The sequence below is a fragment of the Pyrus communis genome, chromosome 6 (genome assembly GCF_963583255.1).
Source record: "Pyrus communis chromosome 6, drPyrComm1.1, whole genome shotgun sequence".
Lineage (NCBI taxonomy): Eukaryota > Viridiplantae > Streptophyta > Magnoliopsida > Rosales > Rosaceae > Pyrus > Pyrus communis.
The window spans coordinates 28,033,154-28,050,781 of record NC_084808.1 but is presented as its reverse complement, the minus strand read 5'-3'; the positions used below and the strand labels follow the sequence as shown (position 1 = coordinate 28,050,781).

At 39.6% G+C, this 17,628-nt stretch overlaps 4 protein-coding genes and 2 pseudogenes across 4 annotated transcripts; 4 read left to right on the top strand and 2 right to left on the bottom strand.

Moving 5' to 3' along the window:
• Positions 1-1,011: 1,011 nt before the first annotated feature.
• LOC137738075 (protein DETOXIFICATION 14-like) lies at positions 1,012-3,880 on the top strand. Its single transcript, XM_068477678.1, has 7 exons — positions 1,012-1,260; positions 2,041-2,585; positions 2,681-2,767; positions 2,851-2,907; positions 3,030-3,268; positions 3,376-3,581; positions 3,740-3,880. Exons 1-7 carry the CDS (start codon positions 1,012-1,014, stop codon positions 3,788-3,790), a joined length of 1,434 nt encoding a protein of 477 aa, XP_068333779.1. The 3' UTR covers positions 3,791-3,880.
• A 260-nt stretch (positions 3,881-4,140) lies between these two features.
• On the bottom strand, positions 4,141-5,194 carry LOC137738076 (metal tolerance protein 1-like; annotated as a pseudogene).
• A 799-nt stretch (positions 5,195-5,993) lies between these two features.
• LOC137737780 (uncharacterized) lies at positions 5,994-8,156 on the top strand. Its single transcript, XM_068477334.1, has 4 exons — positions 5,994-6,172; positions 6,266-6,359; positions 6,726-6,938; positions 7,287-8,156. The coding sequence occupies exons 1-4, from the start codon at positions 6,098-6,100 to the stop codon at positions 8,000-8,002; spliced, it is 1,098 nt and encodes a 365-aa protein (XP_068333435.1). The 5' UTR covers positions 5,994-6,097; the 3' UTR covers positions 8,003-8,156.
• LOC137737781 (sec-independent protein translocase protein TATC, chloroplastic-like) lies at positions 8,022-10,326 on the bottom strand. The gene is made up of 4 exons (XM_068477335.1): positions 9,868-10,326; positions 9,094-9,377; positions 8,583-8,873; positions 8,022-8,459 (listed from the first exon to the last, which is right to left on the bottom strand). Exons 1-4 carry the CDS (start codon positions 10,151-10,153, stop codon positions 8,250-8,252), a joined length of 1,071 nt encoding a protein of 356 aa, XP_068333436.1. The 5' UTR covers positions 10,154-10,326; the 3' UTR covers positions 8,022-8,249.
• A 78-nt stretch (positions 10,327-10,404) lies between these two features.
• On the top strand, positions 10,405-12,877 carry LOC137737782 (origin of replication complex subunit 4-like; annotated as a pseudogene).
• A 1,457-nt stretch (positions 12,878-14,334) lies between these two features.
• On the top strand, positions 14,335-17,059 carry LOC137737961 (pentatricopeptide repeat-containing protein At1g22960, mitochondrial-like). Its single transcript, XM_068477551.1, has 2 exons — positions 14,335-16,726; positions 16,824-17,059. The coding sequence occupies exon 1, from the start codon at positions 14,392-14,394 to the stop codon at positions 16,558-16,560; it is 2,169 nt and encodes a 722-aa protein (XP_068333652.1). The 5' UTR covers positions 14,335-14,391; the 3' UTR covers positions 16,561-16,726; positions 16,824-17,059.
• The last annotated feature ends 569 nt before the right edge of the window (positions 17,060-17,628 follow it).

Below are 17,628 nucleotides of genomic sequence, written 5' to 3'. Positions count from 1 at the left end.
AGACAATCCACCGGCTTATAGAATCATTCAATTTGCATCACCAACCTTTTTGCAAGGCAATTTACTGAAATAGTAAGCGTAACCAGCTATATACCCGTATATGGATGAGGATGAGGATCCTAGAATCCTCACATTCTATCTGTTTATATCTTACTCTAGTCAGGGTAAATATTATTAGTGTTTAAACTCAAAAATAAATTCAAAATTATTTTTAACCTCACATTATGCGATGAACGAATAAGATATGAGATTCCTTAATATCTTTAAAAAAAATCCGGATGAAATTCAAATATCCCTAAACATTCATATGAGTGCCTCACACGTCATGTGTTGATTACACACCCATCGTTGCAGGAAAGAATCTGTTTCGTGCAGAGAGCTCACGGCTGAATTGGACGCGTGGATTCTCACCTCGTTGCCCAAAATACCTTGCGACTCTTGAAACTTCCAAATCTTCACGTACATAGCAAAGACAATTTGTTACAAAAACGGCCAGTTGCCGACGCGGAGAGGGGATTCTGAAAATTTTCAATTATATCCGTTCATTATATATCATATGATTAATTTTTATCAGTTATTGTTTATATTTGATTTTAAATAAAAAATTTACAATGATTTCTAACCGTACGCTATAAAATAAACAGATGTGTTAAAAAATTATCAAATTCTCACAAAAAAATCCAACCAGGATCCTCCTAGGCCAAGGCGATACAGTAATTACGTTTGTTTCATCAAGGTAATAATTAGTCCTTATCATCAAATAATTTTTTTCATCAAAGTAATAATTATGTCCTAACCACCAAATAATAACAACAAATAATATAATTAGAGAAAGAAAATGCTACTTTCTGTCAATACCATTTAACTGTCAAATTTTCATACTAACTTTATAAAAAGTGTGCTAAAAATATGAGATAATAGAGACTTCACGAAAAGTCTCGTTTTTGAGATAATTTCCCTATATATTATGATTGAGTGGAGAATGTATAGAGTTGTAACGTTGTAGTTAGCATGGAGAAGATTTTGTTAATAAAAGAGGAGGGAGAAGGAGAAGGCCTTGTGAGGAGGAGACGAAGCGGTGCTTTTGGAGGGGAAGTGAAGCGGTTGGGATACATAGCAGCGCCGATGGTGGCGGTGAATTTGTCACAGTACTTTTTGCAAATAATTTCAATTATGATGGTGGGTCATCTGGGCCAGCTCTCTCTTTCGAGCACTGCCATTGCCATCTCCTTCTGCGCCGTCTCCGGCTTCAGTCTTCTCGTAAGTCCCTTCCTCTTTTTTTTTTTTTTTCCTTGATTTTAGCCAACTGGATCATCTCATTTAGGGTTGTTTGGGATTGCTTTTATAGGAAGCACTTATGGTTAAAAGTGTTCCTGCTATAAGTGCTTTATTATATAAGTGTCAAAATTTCTATTAAGTTTCCAGTGGTTTTGTGGAAAAGTTCTAATAGTTTTTTAACAAACACCCGAGTTATGCTTCTCAGGTTAGTACTTTTACTACCCATAAACATAGTTAGAAGTGCTTTTACTTGTCAAAAAAAACTTATAGCTCTTCTAGTAACAATCTCAAACATACCCTTATGCTCTTGTTTGATATAAAATTTGGCGAGTGTTTGTGTTTAGTGAAGTACGCACAAAATAAAACCGATGATAAACTTTAATCGAAAATTGAACTGAACGACACCAAATAAACAGTAGCGAGATATTGAACCATTGTTTTTATACGACTTATTATAAATAGTGGTCTACAAATTCCCAATTCTCTTTCAGAATGCCAAATTTTGCAAGTGTGTGTGTATTAGGAGAGACTTACTGACACATGGGAGCCATTGTGGTCGTATCTCAAGCCAATAACGCATTACCATATGTGTTAACCTTTCTACATGGTAATTTGTGATTGTCTTAAAATGCCGCCACGAAGGCATTATCCCTGTTGCCTGTAAATTCTTCTAGTTGTGTATTACCTCGGGCAGAAAATGATCAAAGCTATACCAGTCTTTAAGAACTCGATGAAGTTTTCTCATTTGAACGTGTCAAACAGTTTGGAATGGCAAGTGCACTGGAAACTCTCTCTGGTCAAGCATATGGAGCTCAACAATATAAACAACTAGGACTTCAAATAAACACTGCCATTTTCTCCCTATTCCTAGTTTGTCTCCCTCTGTCTCTTGTGTGGATCTACATGGGAAACATACTGGTTTTCTTGGGACAAGACCCTCAAATATCCCATGGAGCCGGCAAGTTTGCGAGGATGCTCTTACCCGCTCTCTTCGCTTACGCAGCTCTTCAGCCGCTTTGTAAATACCTTCAGACGCAAAGCTTGATCATTCCCTTGCTTGTGAGCTCTTTTGCCTGTCTGTGTTTCCACATTCCGTTTTGTTGGGTTATGGTGTTCAAGTCTGGACAAGGACACCTTGGGGCAGCATTGGCCATCGGTACGTCCTATTGGTTAAATGTGATTCTACTCTTACTGTACGTTAAGTACTCTGCTGCCTGCGCAAGTACTCGGGTTCCAATTTCTCTTGAGCTGTTTCGAGGTATTGGAGAATTCTTGCGCTTTGCTGTTCCGTCTGCTGTAATGATTTGGTAATAATACCTCCTTCTTTCTAGTGTGTAAAGATTTCCTAGTTTTATTTTCTAGCGTTGGCCCTCATAATGTGATTCGCGTACAACGATTACAGCCTCGAATGGTGGTCGTTTGAGCTCCTTACCTTGCTGGCTGGTTTTCTACCAAATCCGGAGCTTGAAACTTCGGTTTTATCTGTCTGGTATGTTTGTATTTTATGCGAATTTCTTTGAACGAGTGAAGTTTATTCATCAAGTAAATAAAATGTGTTATATTTCTGAACAGTTTGGCAACCATCTCATCGTTGTATACAATACCAGAAGGACTTGGTGCAGCAGTAAGGTTTGTACTTTGTACCAAGGCACATATGAATACTGAATAGCGAACATTTACCGATCTCGTTTGTGATAAGTTTTCTTAATTTGGTGTACTGATAATTTGTTTCTTATATGGGGGTGTTATAGTACTAGGGTTTCAAATGAATTAGGAGCCGGGAACCCCCAAGCAGCGCGATTAGCTGTTGGTGCTGTTATGTTTCTTACAGTCTCCGAGGCAGTTCTTATAAGCACAACTGTCTTTGCCACCCGCTCTATTTTTGGCTACATTTTCAGCAATGACAAGGAAGTTGTGGACTATGTCACTTCCATGGCTCCTCTGATTTGCCTAGCAGTTATATCCGACAGCTTACATGGCGTTCTTTCTGGTTAGTTCTATTAATTTCTTCCACATTTCTGCTTATACATCTTCAATGTCGTAATTTCTGTGCAGCTCAAAGCTTTTTTTGTAACGTATTTAAATTCAAATGATCAGGTATTGCTAGGGGATGTGGGTGGCAGGACTTGGCAATGTTTGTCAACCTCGGCGCGTACTATCTGTTTGGGATTCCGGTTGCAGCCACATTGTGCTTCTGGTTAGATTTAAGAGGAAAGGGGCTCTGGATTGGAATACAAGTCGGTTCATTTCTGCAGGCAGCTCTTTACTCTGTCATAACAGGTTGTACAAACTGGGAAGAAAAGGTAAATTCAAAAGAGAAAGGGAAGACATTTTGTGATCTTAAAAAGGACTGTATCGACGTCGAATATTTAAATTTGGAATTCCCTGTTTGTGATTTCTTCTTCACAAATTTATGTGATTCTTTTTCCTGATTTCTCCTTGGTTGTCTTTGATATTGCAGGCAAGTAAGGCAAGGGAGAGGATATTTTTGGAAAGTTCTTTAGTAGGATAGCGGCATTGTTAGGCATGATAGCACAATCGTGAAAAGGTTTGACCTAAATACGATTCTTATGTAAGCACACAATTTTGTGAAATTTGGGTAACATTGCAAATATGAGCGTAGCGACATTAGTCATCATTCAGATTACTTTAAAGTAGAATATCCTTTGCATAAAAGAAATCACAAATAACTATAATTTAGTATGTCGACAAACGTAAAGTCTTACGTTAAAAACATATATAAAAGAGCAAACCAAAGAGATAACAAATGATATTTCTAACTATGGGAGGAAAATTAAGTCTTAAAACACAAAACTGACCCAACTAAATAGCTCAAAACTTTGAGAAATCGTCTCTCTAACTCTACTGATGCTCTATCTCAATCGTTACATGACCGATATTATACCCCCGCTTGACGTAGTCTGTAACCTTTTTCAATACCATTTCAGCATTAGCGTCCGGCTTAACGATAACATGGCAAGCCATTAGCACCTTTCCAACAGTTATCGCCCAGATGTGCAGTTCATGAATGTCAACTACCTCATCCATCCCACAGAGATCTTTCTCAATCTTTGTGGCATCAATCTCTCTAGGAGTGATCTCCATCAGAACCTCCAAAATGTTCCTCGTCGAGAAAATCATTACTGAAAATACAAGGGTGCATATCAGATCGACAATCTTCCACGGGCTTGTACCATATAATTGCTCCACCAATCATCACTCCGATACTCTGAATGGAATCGCCGAGTACATGAAGATAAGCCCCCTGCACATTGATGTTTTGTTGCTTCGGTTTCTTTTCACCTTCAGAGCTATGCTTGAGTAGAGGTATCGTGACATCAACTATATGGTGGTGTTTGTCACCGTGATTGCAGTGCACCTCATGATGATGAGAGTGATGCGTCGTCACAGTAGTCCCATGGTTATGTGTCTCATTGTGATCCTCATGATCATAGTGATGATCATCATGTTGGTGTCCGTGTCCGTGATCATGACCCAATAATAGTGCCATGCTAATGTTAACCACCAAACCAAACGCAGAATCAAGAAACATTAGAGAGCCCTGAACTTCACCTGCACTAATGGATAAGCCTTGCAATGGCTTCATAAACAAAGAAATTGCAGATGCTGCAACATCCGTCAGTAGATGAGCTGCGTCGGTGAGAATGGCAAGACTGTTGGCCTTGACACCCCCAACAACTTCCACGCTCATGAAAACTAAACATAGTGCAACCACTATTATAAGCCTGCGCAGGGATGCCGAGCGTTCCCGTGCATCTTTGGAACTAGTTTTAGCATCTGAGAATCCGCACGGTCCATCCCGACAAATCAAGCTCCCACTCAAGCTCGTTTCTATAGGTTGAACATCCACATATACTTAAGTTATACGCTTATGTTCGGAAATTTGTGCTTCCATCTCTTGAATGCACTGCCGTTCTGTGCGGGAAAGCTACAAGAGAGTGGTGGTGGTGCTCTCAGATTTCTCTGAATATTATTGTGAGGAAAGCTTGTTGCTTGTAGCGTGATATATATATACACACACATTCAAAGTTCAATGATATATTAGAGAAAATCTCTTTCTCCTTGGGATGGGTTTTATTTCCTATTTCCTTTAGGTTTAAGAGGGGAGGGGATGTTAGGCAGTGATGATTATATACCAAAAAGAAAAAAGAAAAAAAAAAAAAAAAAAGAGGAAAGGGGATGTTTTCTTACTTTCCTATATTTTGGAAAATAAAAACAAAAACAAAAATGTTGTAAACTTATGAGAATGAATGCTCACATGCTTTAATTGAGGAAGACTTAAGAACAGTAGTGTAATTGTTGTTATTTAATGTTTTCAAAAGGGCAATAGTAGTGTAATTGTTGTTGTGTGATGTTTTCAAAAAGGGTAATCATTTTACGTTTTGGTTTGTCGCATATCGGAGCATTCCATGTGTGATTACAATACATAACAAAAAAAAGAAGTGAAAATAATAATACCAGTATCTCTCCTTTCCTCTTTTTACTTGCAATTCTTTTGTATTATAGTTACAAAACTAAACAATATGATATTTTACATCTGCTTCTCTCATGTCGTTAACAAAGGTTATCTCTCTAATTTTTACCTATATATAACCAAAAAAAAAAAAAAAAATGAAGCTCATTACCGTAACTTTATACGAAGAGGAGACGTCGTCGTTTAGCTGAATTGGCTGTTAATCGCGTTACCCTATAGGCACTTGGCGGCAGAAGATTTCCCCTTCACAAAACCTCGAAAAACCTCTGAAAACTTTGAGAACCCGCTGCCGCAGCTGCAATTCCTTCCGTCGAACGCCGGGCGATGGGCCGAGCCGAAAGAGAGCAACTGACTCGAACTCTCAACCACCACCTCAACACCGTCCACGAGACCTTCCAGGTTCAATCCCACTCTCTCTAGAAATTCAATTTTTATTATTATTTTTTTAATATTTTTATTTTATTTTAATTTTTTTGGATTGGATGAAATCAGGTGTTGGATCAAACCGCACCTTCAACGCTTGAGAAGGTGAGCTGGGCGGAGGTGATAAAGATGGGCGATCAAGTCTATAAACAAGCTACCATTTGTAAGCCCCCTTGCTTTTATTTTATATTTTTATTAATAATTTTAGTCATTTGTGTCCACCACTTATACCTTGGCATGTTAATTCGAAAGCGTGTTCATTCGAACTGCAAATCTGGAATATTTATTGAAGGAATTCTGATTTGAGCTATCTGGAATTTACAAATATGTTTCTTTTAACTTAACAAAATTTCCATTTTCTCCAATGTGCCTTGGGCGACCGTATTCGGAGAAAAATGGCGTGACGGAGATCTGACTTTTATGGTTTTTTGTCTATGTTTCGATTTGCAATTCAGTCGTATAGTTTGTTCTTCTACTTTGCTGCGCGATGCCTGATGCTCAAGTGACTAAGTGTGACTTGATAATGCAGTTGGAATGCTTTGGACCGGAGGAGAAACGCTGCAAGTTAGAGCACTTGAAGAAAACATGGTTTCCTACTTCAATACCCTGCAAGGTTTTCTTCTGCTTTCGCATGGGAGTACAGTCGGTGCAGGGCCTACGCTGGCTTCTTGTGTCCATACGTCTGTAAAGCAAGTTGTTGACACCAGTTTTAAGCTGTGGAAGGAATCTATCTCTTTGTATGGTAATCCCTCTCTCTCTCTCTCTCTCTCTCTCTCTCTCTCTCTCTACTCCAAACAAAGCAATATTTGTGTAGCATTATTTCTTGGTCACTCCATGCCTGTATTTTTGTTGAACACATGCATACATGGTCCTCGATGCATGACTTCAAAATGACAGTGAACATCAGCTTCTAGAGTTAGCTTTTGTGTAGGACATTGACATAAAATTCCGGAGGGTAATACTGTTTAATAACCATTAGAGCCTATTTGATTGCATATTATGAGTTGGAAGTGCAACTATCTTGGCTAAAGATTTGACAACTACCATGGCTAGTAGGAACCTTGTCTTCACTTGGAATATACACTTGCAGGAGCACGGAATAATGACGGGAAACTCTCAATTCCACAATGGGTCGGTGCAGTATGGGAAGCCTGTTCTGCTCTTAAAATGACAACTGCCACAAATATTACAGCAATTGGGCGAGCAATGACAAAGGTTGCAGTTTCGGTGAAAGATGTTCTTCGTGAGATGAAGGAGCTTAAGCCAGCTTCCTCAGACCCGACTGATGAATCCTCCATTGAGCCTTCTACTGAACCAGCGATTGAACCCGATGATGATGAAATTTTAAGTGATGGTGATCTGGGCAATGACTTGTCCCCTGAAGAGATGAGAGTTTCCCAGTTGGCAATTGCCGTTGTGTCAGAGGCTCTTGTAGTGATAAAGGAACTAATTCGCACCATCAGTGGTTTGCTTAAACTGGAAAACCCCAATGGCAGCGGTAATCTTGTGGAATCCTTGGAGAAATTGTTGAAAATGTGTAGAGAAATCGGAATACAAATAGACGAGCTTGGAGCTTGTTTATACCCCCCGCAAGAGGTTCCCGCTATCAAGGCAGCATCAGAGAAAATTTCCAGTTTTGTTGATGATATACAATCTGAATTACAGAATCTTACAGGAAATCTGGAAGCTTTTTGTCAAGCATGCGATTGTTTGAAGAGTTCACTGAGACAGCTCGAATCTGCAGCAGCCTCACCTAGTATTGTTGATTTAGAAACCAGTGTGCAGAATATTGATATGAACTGTTAGGCAAGAGAGAGCGATGAAATTGATTTTGCAGAGCTTTGTAAGTCCTTTTGTTTTCGAGAAGAAAATGGTTCTTGTTTCAACATTTGTATGCAGCACTGAACAACATTTCAGATAAATGGATATGGGGGGTTATTCACCCTCGTTCCGTAGATCAGATTTATGTTACATCATGTTGCAAATGTACAAGATTCTTACAAATCCTGAGTATGCGCAATCATACGAACAAATTTCATGCGTTTGATAGGGTTCACCGGCCTGTAAGCTTAACCACCCAGGCACCCCCCAAGTAAAGACCGAGGAGGGGTGCTGCCAGAAGGACCTGAGTGAGTGGATCTGTTGACGGTGTAACCACAGCAGCTGCCACAACGGCACCAACCACGACATACCTCCAAATTGACAGCATTTGGTCTCCAGATACTAGACCGACTTGTCCCAGGAGAAATTGTATAACCGGAACCTAGAAAAAGATGAAAGGAAATTTGTTAACAGAGCTCCTACTGAGAGATCCACTTCGATGTATGCATTTTACGGGCACAAACCAACAGTAACTTCCCTGTAATATTTGAGAGGAGAGCGTTACCTGGAAAGACAAGCCTGTGCTGAACATGAGAACAAGTATGAACTCAAAGTATTGATCGATGGACCATAAAGATTCCACAACACCTTCTGCATACGTGACAAAGAAGTTCAAGGCTGCGGGTGTCAACACCATATAGGAGAAGGTGATACCAGCATAGAAAAGAACCGATGAGCCTAAAACAATTGGACCCAGAAATTTTCTCTCGTCTCTCGTTAATCCTGGAAGAACAAAGGCTATAAGCTCATACAGAATGATGGGGCTCCCTAAGAGAAGGCCGCAATATCCTGATACCTGCAGTAAACAATCAAAAGAACTTTCTTGTTACAGTGATTTACTTCCGAAATAACCATTCCGACTGAGATTATTATGGGAAATACTAATCATAAAGTCCCTACAACGCTCCATTACCCTTCCGCGCTAGCTAGCCAGGCTGATCTGCGTACTTCCAGAAAACAAAATCTTAAAAACAGCAATCATTTCAAAGACCGGATAGATATTCACCGAGTCTAACCTTTATGGTAGTGAAGAAAAACTCGCCAGGAGCTAGCTGCAGGAACTTTACACCTTGTTCTTTAACCGGAGCTTCGAGAAATACTATAAGGTCTTTCGAATATGCAAAGCACCCCACCATAGAAACTCCAACCGCTACAACTGATATAAAAATTCGCTGACGGAGCTCTTCCAGATGATCAAATATGGTCATCTCTTTATCATCCGGGAGGAGCTCTTGACTTGGATACAAAAAATTGTAAATTGAACTTCCTCCATCGTCCTCCTTTGCGCCATCAACCAAATCTATATTGTACATCAAAACCGCGATGTCAAACTTCTACACCGAAGACATTAACACCTACTTCCTCAAGGCAAGATCTAAATTGCGATTAGATAAAGTAAATTCACATGTAGCTAAAGAAACTCAGCTTCTTTTCTGTAGTAGGAAAAGCACTTTCTTCCACTCAATAAAAAGCACTTCTAACTACGTTAGGCAGAAAAACTCAGAAGTGAAGCGCTTTCTAGCGGTGCTTCTTCTTCACGAAGCACTTCCAATTGCTTTTCCAAGAAGCACTTGGATTTTTAATAAAATTTCAATATGTTTCTAATAAAAGTGCATCCTGCCAGTAAAATGCTTACCGGGATTAATTACAAATTACTTCTTGAATCAGTAACAAACAATTATATACTTAACGGATATTACAGAGCTCCCGAATCAGGTTTAACGTATAGTTTGCTTCTAAACATACTAAAATTATTCAGATTAGCAAAGAATCAAAAGCGCTAGAATTACCAGTAGAAGGCCTCTCCTCGACGGCGGACCCAACCCCAACCCCAGGCTCAGCGCCAGACTCCTGCTGCTTCTCTCTCAAATCGTCATTAACAGCGCAGCAAAAAACGTCGCCGCGGAGGCTCCTCCGGCTCCGCAGACCACTGACCTCCGGTATCGGTCTCCTGGAGTGATGGACTCGAACGGAACCCCGCTGATTTCTGATTGGTCCGCGCCGGTCGAAGCAATTGTGGGTGCGATTCCGGATGAAGTTCAAGTTGGAAATGGAAGCAAAGGTGGTGCTTCCCATCTGTCCTCCGACACTTCCAACTGCAAGTTCGCTTCTTCTTCTTCTTCCTCTAGTTCTTCTTGTTTGTACTCGCTTTCCTTTTATATCAAAAACTGAACGACGTATGACGCTGAATGACTGGTTCTTGTTTCTTCAGCTCGGGAGAACGATTTTTTGGAATCGCAGCCAATGGCGTATGGTAGCTGGCTCCCTATTTGTTTTCTACTATGCGCCGGTGAAGTAGAATGGGCCTTATAAACACTTTCTCGGTTTCAATTTCAGCCCACCAAAAAGGTCCAGTTCGGCCCATGGTTAACTTCGGCCTTCGGTTTCCTTCCCGCCCTTTCCCTCTCGTATCATCTCTCTGTGACCTCGCTTCGCGAAATGGCGCGGGAAAATCCGGCGGAGAAAGCCCTAACTCTGCTCCGAAGCCGGCTCTGCGACCCTAATTTCTCCTTCAAAGCTCTCTCTCACTCCGATGACTCAAACTACAGGCCCCTAATTTTCTTCAAATCACACTCTTCGATCCTAATTTCATTTTTTTTTAAATCAAAATTGGGGGCTTTTTGTCCTTGATTTTCTCATATTTATTGTTTTTGCAGCAAGTTGAAATTTTTAGTTTCGAGTTCGATCACCGAGGCCTGCAACAGCTCCATTTTGCTTCTGGGTCCCCGTGGTTCCGGAAAAATTGCTGTATGCCCCCAAATTTTCTATTGTGATTTCTCTTCAGTCCTCTTATAATTGTAGCATACAGTTGATTTTCTTACTCTACTCGTGTTTTAGCTGTTGGAGCTTGTGCTCAATGATTTATTACAAGAATTTCCTGATATGATTTCAGTGGTATGCTTGCATTTTTCACTTCCCTTCATAATAATTTCTTTGATTTTTTTCCGGGTTTAATATTTATATGCAGTTTAATTTGGAATGGACATTGTGCTGCAGATTAGGTTGAGTGGCCTTTTACGTAGCAGTGACATCTGCGCGTTCAAGGTTGATTCGTGGCGGGGTTGAAATTGTGATGAATCATTCAGGAATCTTAGACAGTAACATTATTATGTTTTTCCTTTTATTTGATACGGTTGTTGGTTATTCAGGAAATCGCTAGGCAGCTATGCATGGAGCATCAGTTGGTGTTCTCAAGAATGGTAAGTGCATAGTTTTAACGGAAACCACTTTTGTAGCATTGTACTTCCGAAAACTTATGGTTTCTTGATGTGTGTGATCATTTTTGTAGGCATCGTTTGATGATAACTCCCAGTTTATGATAGCCATATTAAGGTGCGCATAAAGTTTTCTTGGTGCTATTCGTATGCCTTGGAAGTTCTGACAGACTTGTTTCTCTGCTAATTAGGGAGTGTGGATTAGCACATAAAACAATTATCTTTGTGCTCGATGAGTTTGACTTGTTTGCTGTTGTAAGACCTAATCATCCTTTGCCCATTTGTTTTTCATTCCTGCAGCCTTGCTCTTTGACATTCATGATTTATTGTTGGCTGCTTCTTTCTCTGAAACCCGTGAAGATTTGTGAAAAGCAATTAATTAGCAAGTAAAATTTTTTGAATCTTATCTGGGACTGCAAAGTTACACTGTAAGCTGTAGGAAAGTTTATCCTTTCATAAGGAGCAACTTAAGCTTTTATTGAAGAAAAAGATTGTGCAGACTGAAACATATTGAACAAGCATACTCTTCAGTCTACTGAAACGTAATGTTGGAAGAATGACAATGCAAAGATGCAGCAAATAACCTAGAGAAAATATATCTTCTACTTTGTCTGCCTACTGGAGCTTTCATGAAAAGGGTTTGCTTGGTCAGGCAGCTCAAACGAGCATATTTGTTTTCTTAAAATTGACTGGTTGGGTGCTTTTGGTTGAAGTGTCAAGTTGTCAAGTATAAATATTAAGACAAGACATCATTTGGTATGTGAATACTATGCAACATATAAGGTGTAAGAAGTGTACGACATACAAACTAAACATATACACACCTTAAAGAGGTTCTTGTTCTTGTTGGATTTATAGAATAAAAATAAACAACCAGTAACTCTAATATTTCTCTTCATTTATGGTTCCTTACAGATAAAACAGAGATTGCTTTATAGTTTACTTGATGCAATGCAGTCAGTGACATCTCAAGCTGTTGTCATTGGTGTGAGTTCGCGACTGGTATGTTGCTTTAAAGTTGCTCCTATTTTTCCCTTGTCAACTTTTGTTGCCATAACTGTGATGTGAATGCCTAGATATAATGTTTTAGCAGAAATGTGGATTAGTTGCATCAAAGTTGAGAAGACTTTCTCATGCAGGATGCTGATATGCTTTTGGACAAAAAGAGTGAGATCTCGGTTTTCACATAGAAAGCTTTTGTTTCTTCCTCCTGCTTATGAAGACATACAACAGTAAAGTTACTAACTTATGACTTGGGTGCTACTATTGCTTCTTCCCAAATATGGACACTTCCGGTATAATAATTGCTTTTCTGATTTTCTTAATTTCCAAACGAGGCAGATTGTTGGAGCACATTTTACTATTGCCAACAGACTCGAGCTTTCCTCCAGACTATGCTATTGTATTCAATGCAAAACTTCAAGTATCCTTTCGCAGGCATTCGAACACCTCCGACAACGTGAGCTAATTGGATTTGCAGACAACAGAGGACAGAATCAATCTGTTGAGTTCAGTCCTGTAAAACTTTTAGTCTCATCCCATGAACTACATCAGGGGATGAAATCATTCGGATCCTGTCCCGTAAGTCGCGGCAAGATTTTATTTTATTTTTTTTATTTTTTTATTTTTTATATTTTCTGCATGTGCAGTGGATAAAATGCACCAAAAGAATTTAATCACAATGTAGGAAAAGGTTTAGCATGTATTAGAACTTTACGTTAGGTTTTATGCCATCGTCGTCGATCTTAATGTCGAAGATAACGTGTAGCAAACCACTTGGGTTTCATGAGCTGTTGGTTTGCGTTGTTGACGTGCAATTCTTCAACAATTAATGGATCGTCAAAAGTAGAGTGCACGGCTCAAGGGAACTGGTTCATGTCTATCATAATCGCAAGGCGTGTAATCTCTACCATTGTTTCACATCAAACACAAACAAGCAAGACTTGCTTTTTTTTTTCTTTTTTTTTTTTTTCGATCAAACAATAAATTTTGTTAGACTATGTGTTAGATTATCTATCGATAGAATTCAAATTCACGTCGTTATGCAAGAGCTTAATTTATTTCACTCCATGCAAGACTTGCTTTTTAATACCCATTTTTTAAAGGAGGTATCGATGCATGGCTTACAACCATACAATCTTATGGTGTCTATTAAGGGTCCGTATACCACGATGTGTCACATCACATACAAACAATCATCTTTTCAACTCGTTGAATTTGACGGTATCACTTTGACCTTTTAGAGTGTAGAATATTTATCACCCGTGACATGTTTGATCAAATAAAGGAAGACACTTGGGTTAGTTTGTCGTAATTCGTAAAATTCTGAATAGTACAATTACAGTATTTGTTTGGTGAGGTATACATACAATCTAATGAGATGTTATTGATATTCTCGGTCAGAATTGATATTCTCGGTCAGACTTTCTCGTTTTATTTTTTGAGCTCTCATTCTCATCGTTTAAGATTGCATGATAGTTTTATTTTCGATTATCGGTGTTAAAATTTAAGCGTTCAACTAACGTAGTTTCATAAAAAAAATTGGATAACATAGTTCGTCTAAACAATTATGAATTTAGTTGATTTTAAATCGAGTTAATTTTTAAAGTGTGAAATATAAAATAAACGGATTTTTTTTTGCTTTTGAGTCGAGCAATAATGTTAATAAGTCACAAATGAGATTTGAATCCATGTTGTTATGTAAAGACATAATATTTTTCTATCATTGTGATAAAAAATCACGACGAATTATTAAATAAAGAAAGTGTGTAAATGAGAAGTTGCTAACATTCCCCTTGCCCATGGATAACGGGAGAATCGGTGAAAGTGTAAAACCTAACAGTAAACTTGAAATTCAGATTACCAAGTCGGCAAGTCCTCTGTTTTGGGTTTGGGCTCGGGTCCGCAATACACTAGCCACCATGGCTGCTTCAACCACTTTCCCCAAGCTCACTTCGATCTGAGCCGCCCAATAAACCTCCACCAACGTTGAGGTCACTCAAAACCCAAAACCCAAACCCACCCACCCACCCCCCCCCCCCCCTCCCCCCACCCCGTCTCTCGGATCCTCCGCCTCCGGATGAGTCGCCTCTCCACTCAATGACCCTCTGCGCCAGAGCTTCAAAAGCTTTAGCCGCCACTGCCTCAGCTGTACACCACCGTCCTCTCAAGGTACGCCGTTTCTCCCCCCTCTCTGGGTCTTTCCGCAATTGCTCCTCCACTACTTCACTACCCACCGTAGCTTTCTCCGAGACTCAGTACCGGGACCTTATTTTCGACACCATTGACGAAAAGCCCTGGGCTTTTTGCAACTCCAAGTGGGTCTCCGATCGTTTCCAAGCTGTTATTGTCGACCCCGACTTGTTTGTTCGAGTCCTCGTCGAGATTAGGAGCCGACCCAGAGTCGCTCTGAGGTTCTTCCGATGGGTCGAGGGCCAACCGGGTTTTAAAAGATCGGAGTTTGCCTTCTGTGTGATTCTTGAGATTCTGGCTCACAACAATTTGATGAGGCCGGCGTATTGGGTTATGGAGAGGGTGATTAGTGTAAATATGCATGGGATTGTGGATGTTTTGATTAATGAGTATATGTTTTCGAAAGTTTCGTTGAAGCTTCTCGATCTCTTGTTCTGGGTTTATACGAAAAAATTGATGCTTGAGCAATGTCTTTCGATTTTCGATAAGATGATTCGAAACCGGTTGTTGCCGGACGTGAAGAACTGCAATAGGGTTCTTAGGATACTTAGAAATAAACACCTTGCAACGAGAGCTAAAGAGGTTTACAGAATGATGGGTGAGGCTGGGATTAAGCCGACGATTGTTACCTATAATACCATGTTGGATTCCTTCTGCAAGGAAGGGGAAGTGCAACAAGCACTTGAACTTTTGTCAGAAATGCAAAAGAGAGGATGTTTTCCGAACGATGTAACGTATAATGTGTTGATCAATGGGCTGTCAAAGAAAGGGGAGCTGAAGCAGGCCAAGGGACTGATCAAGGAAATGATGAAAACAGGATTAAGGATTACAGCATTCACTTATAACCCTTTGATTTGCGGGTATTGCAACAAAGGTCTGCTTGAAGAGGCATTATCTCTTGAGAAAGAGATGGTAATTAAAGGAGCAGATCCCACTGTGGCTACTTATAATTCGTTAATGTATGGCCTCTGCAAGTGGGGAAGAATGACTGATGCCAGGGATCAGTTTTCCAATATGTTAAATAGAAATGTAATGCCGGATATAGTTTCATACAACACTCTCATACACGGGTATTGTAGATCAGGGAACTTGGGGGCTGCTTTCATATTGTTTGATGAGTTGAGGCATAGGACTTTCACTCCTACTGTCGTCACCTATAACACACTTATGGATGGCCTTTGCAGATCCGGAGACATGGCTGTAGCTGGGCAGCTTAAAAAAGAAATGACCAATCAAGGAATTTTCCCTGATGTTTTTACATATACCATCTTGGTAAATGGGTCTTGCAATGCGGGAAATTTATCGATGGCTAAAGAGTTATTTGATGAGATGTTGCATAAAGGAGTGGAGCCAGATCGATTTGCCTACAATACTCGAATAGTGGGGGAATTGAGGCTTGGTGACCCGTCCAAGGCATTTAGCATGCAAGAAGAAATGCAAGCAAGGGGTTTCCCTCCTGATTTGTTCACATACAATATTTTTGTGAATGGGATATGTAAATTGGGCAATTTAGACGAAGCATATACATTGTTGCAGAAAATGGTACGTGACGGTATTGTTCCAGATCATATAACATATACTAGCATGATTCATGCTCACCTGGAAAGTGGCCAGCTCATGAAGGCAAGAGAGGTTTTCTATGAGATGCTAAACAAAGGTTTGTCTCCTTCGGTGATAACTTACACGGTATTGATTCATGCACATGCGGCAAAGGGGAGACTAGAACTGGCTTATATGTACTTCTCAGAGATGCAAGAGAAGCGTATTTGGCCAAATGTGGTCACCTACAATGCTCTGATAAATGGTCTCTGTAAAGTGATGAGAATGGATCAGGCTTACGAGTATTTTACTGAGATGGAGGAGAAAGGAATAGCTCCAAATAAGTATACATACACTATTTTAATAAATGAGAACTGCAACATGGGCAATTGGAAGGAGGCTTTGAGGTTGTATAAACAGATGCTTGACAGAGAGATCAAGCCTGATTCTTGTACACACAGTGCACTTTTTAAGCATCTAGACAAAGACTTTCAACTGCATGCAGTTCGATACCTTGAGAGTTTAATTTCAAGCTAGTGAAGGAACTGCTCGTTTTTAAGAATTGACGAGGCTATTGTTGGTGTTCAAGGGTTCTCAGCTGATTAGTCGAAGAGTGGCATGAGATATTAAGAGGGATTTCTCAACTCTGAGAGAAAGCTATTGTGTTAAATCACTTGGCAAATTCCCTTGAGTTATGGTGCAAGTAAGATATCTTCTTTCAATGTTTGCATCAGAATAGCACATTCTCAAACTTTTAATATTCTTCTTGGCTTGACAGCTTTCCTGGTTTAATGTTACAGGTGACTTGCTAAATAGCGTTGCTGATGGTGATTGGTGAGTTTGGCAAACCTTTAACTTGAAAGGTTGAGTTGTGCCGTTTCTAACTTTAGAAGAATATACTCGAAATCAGTTGTTGAATTGGATTATTGATTTTTTAACTATCAGAAACCATTTTTTCGGAAGAGTCAACATCAGAGTGTACAGATAAACTCTCAAGTGTATCATATCGTTCCAAATAAAATATCTGACAAGATTATTGGTTCATTCTTTTGCTCCTTATTTTGTTTCATGAGGTAATAGGAAAGATCGAAGCGTTGCCATGTTCTGTATTGTTGTAACGAATATGGGTTTTGTCCAGTTTAAAATCAGATGTATTACTTTTTGTTTTTAACATAAGAATTTCATTTGGTACTGAGCAGATGGTGAAAATTAACTTCTTCTAGTTTATCCAATTCAGCTTGAAATATCGGTTAGTGTTGCTGTAGTGTTATCTTGGACAGCCTTCCTGTAACTATTATTTGTTTCTCGGCCAGTCTCGAATGATCTTGTTCACGCTTCATCTTCTGTGAGCATCACAGCCTCCATTGATCTTCTTTCACAAAAACCCAATGGATGCTGTTATGTTGTTGGAGGTTTTACGCACATCATGTTTGCCCTGTCTTTTCGATTATTTCCGAGATGCATAATATGTGGCAAGTAGAACTTCAACTTGAAACAAAACAGCCACTACTTTTGGTTACCTTTCCGGGCAGAAATGAATACAGGATTGTTGGTCTGCATCTCCTTGGTTGCTGCACTTGTATGTAGCGTGAACAAGATGTTGGC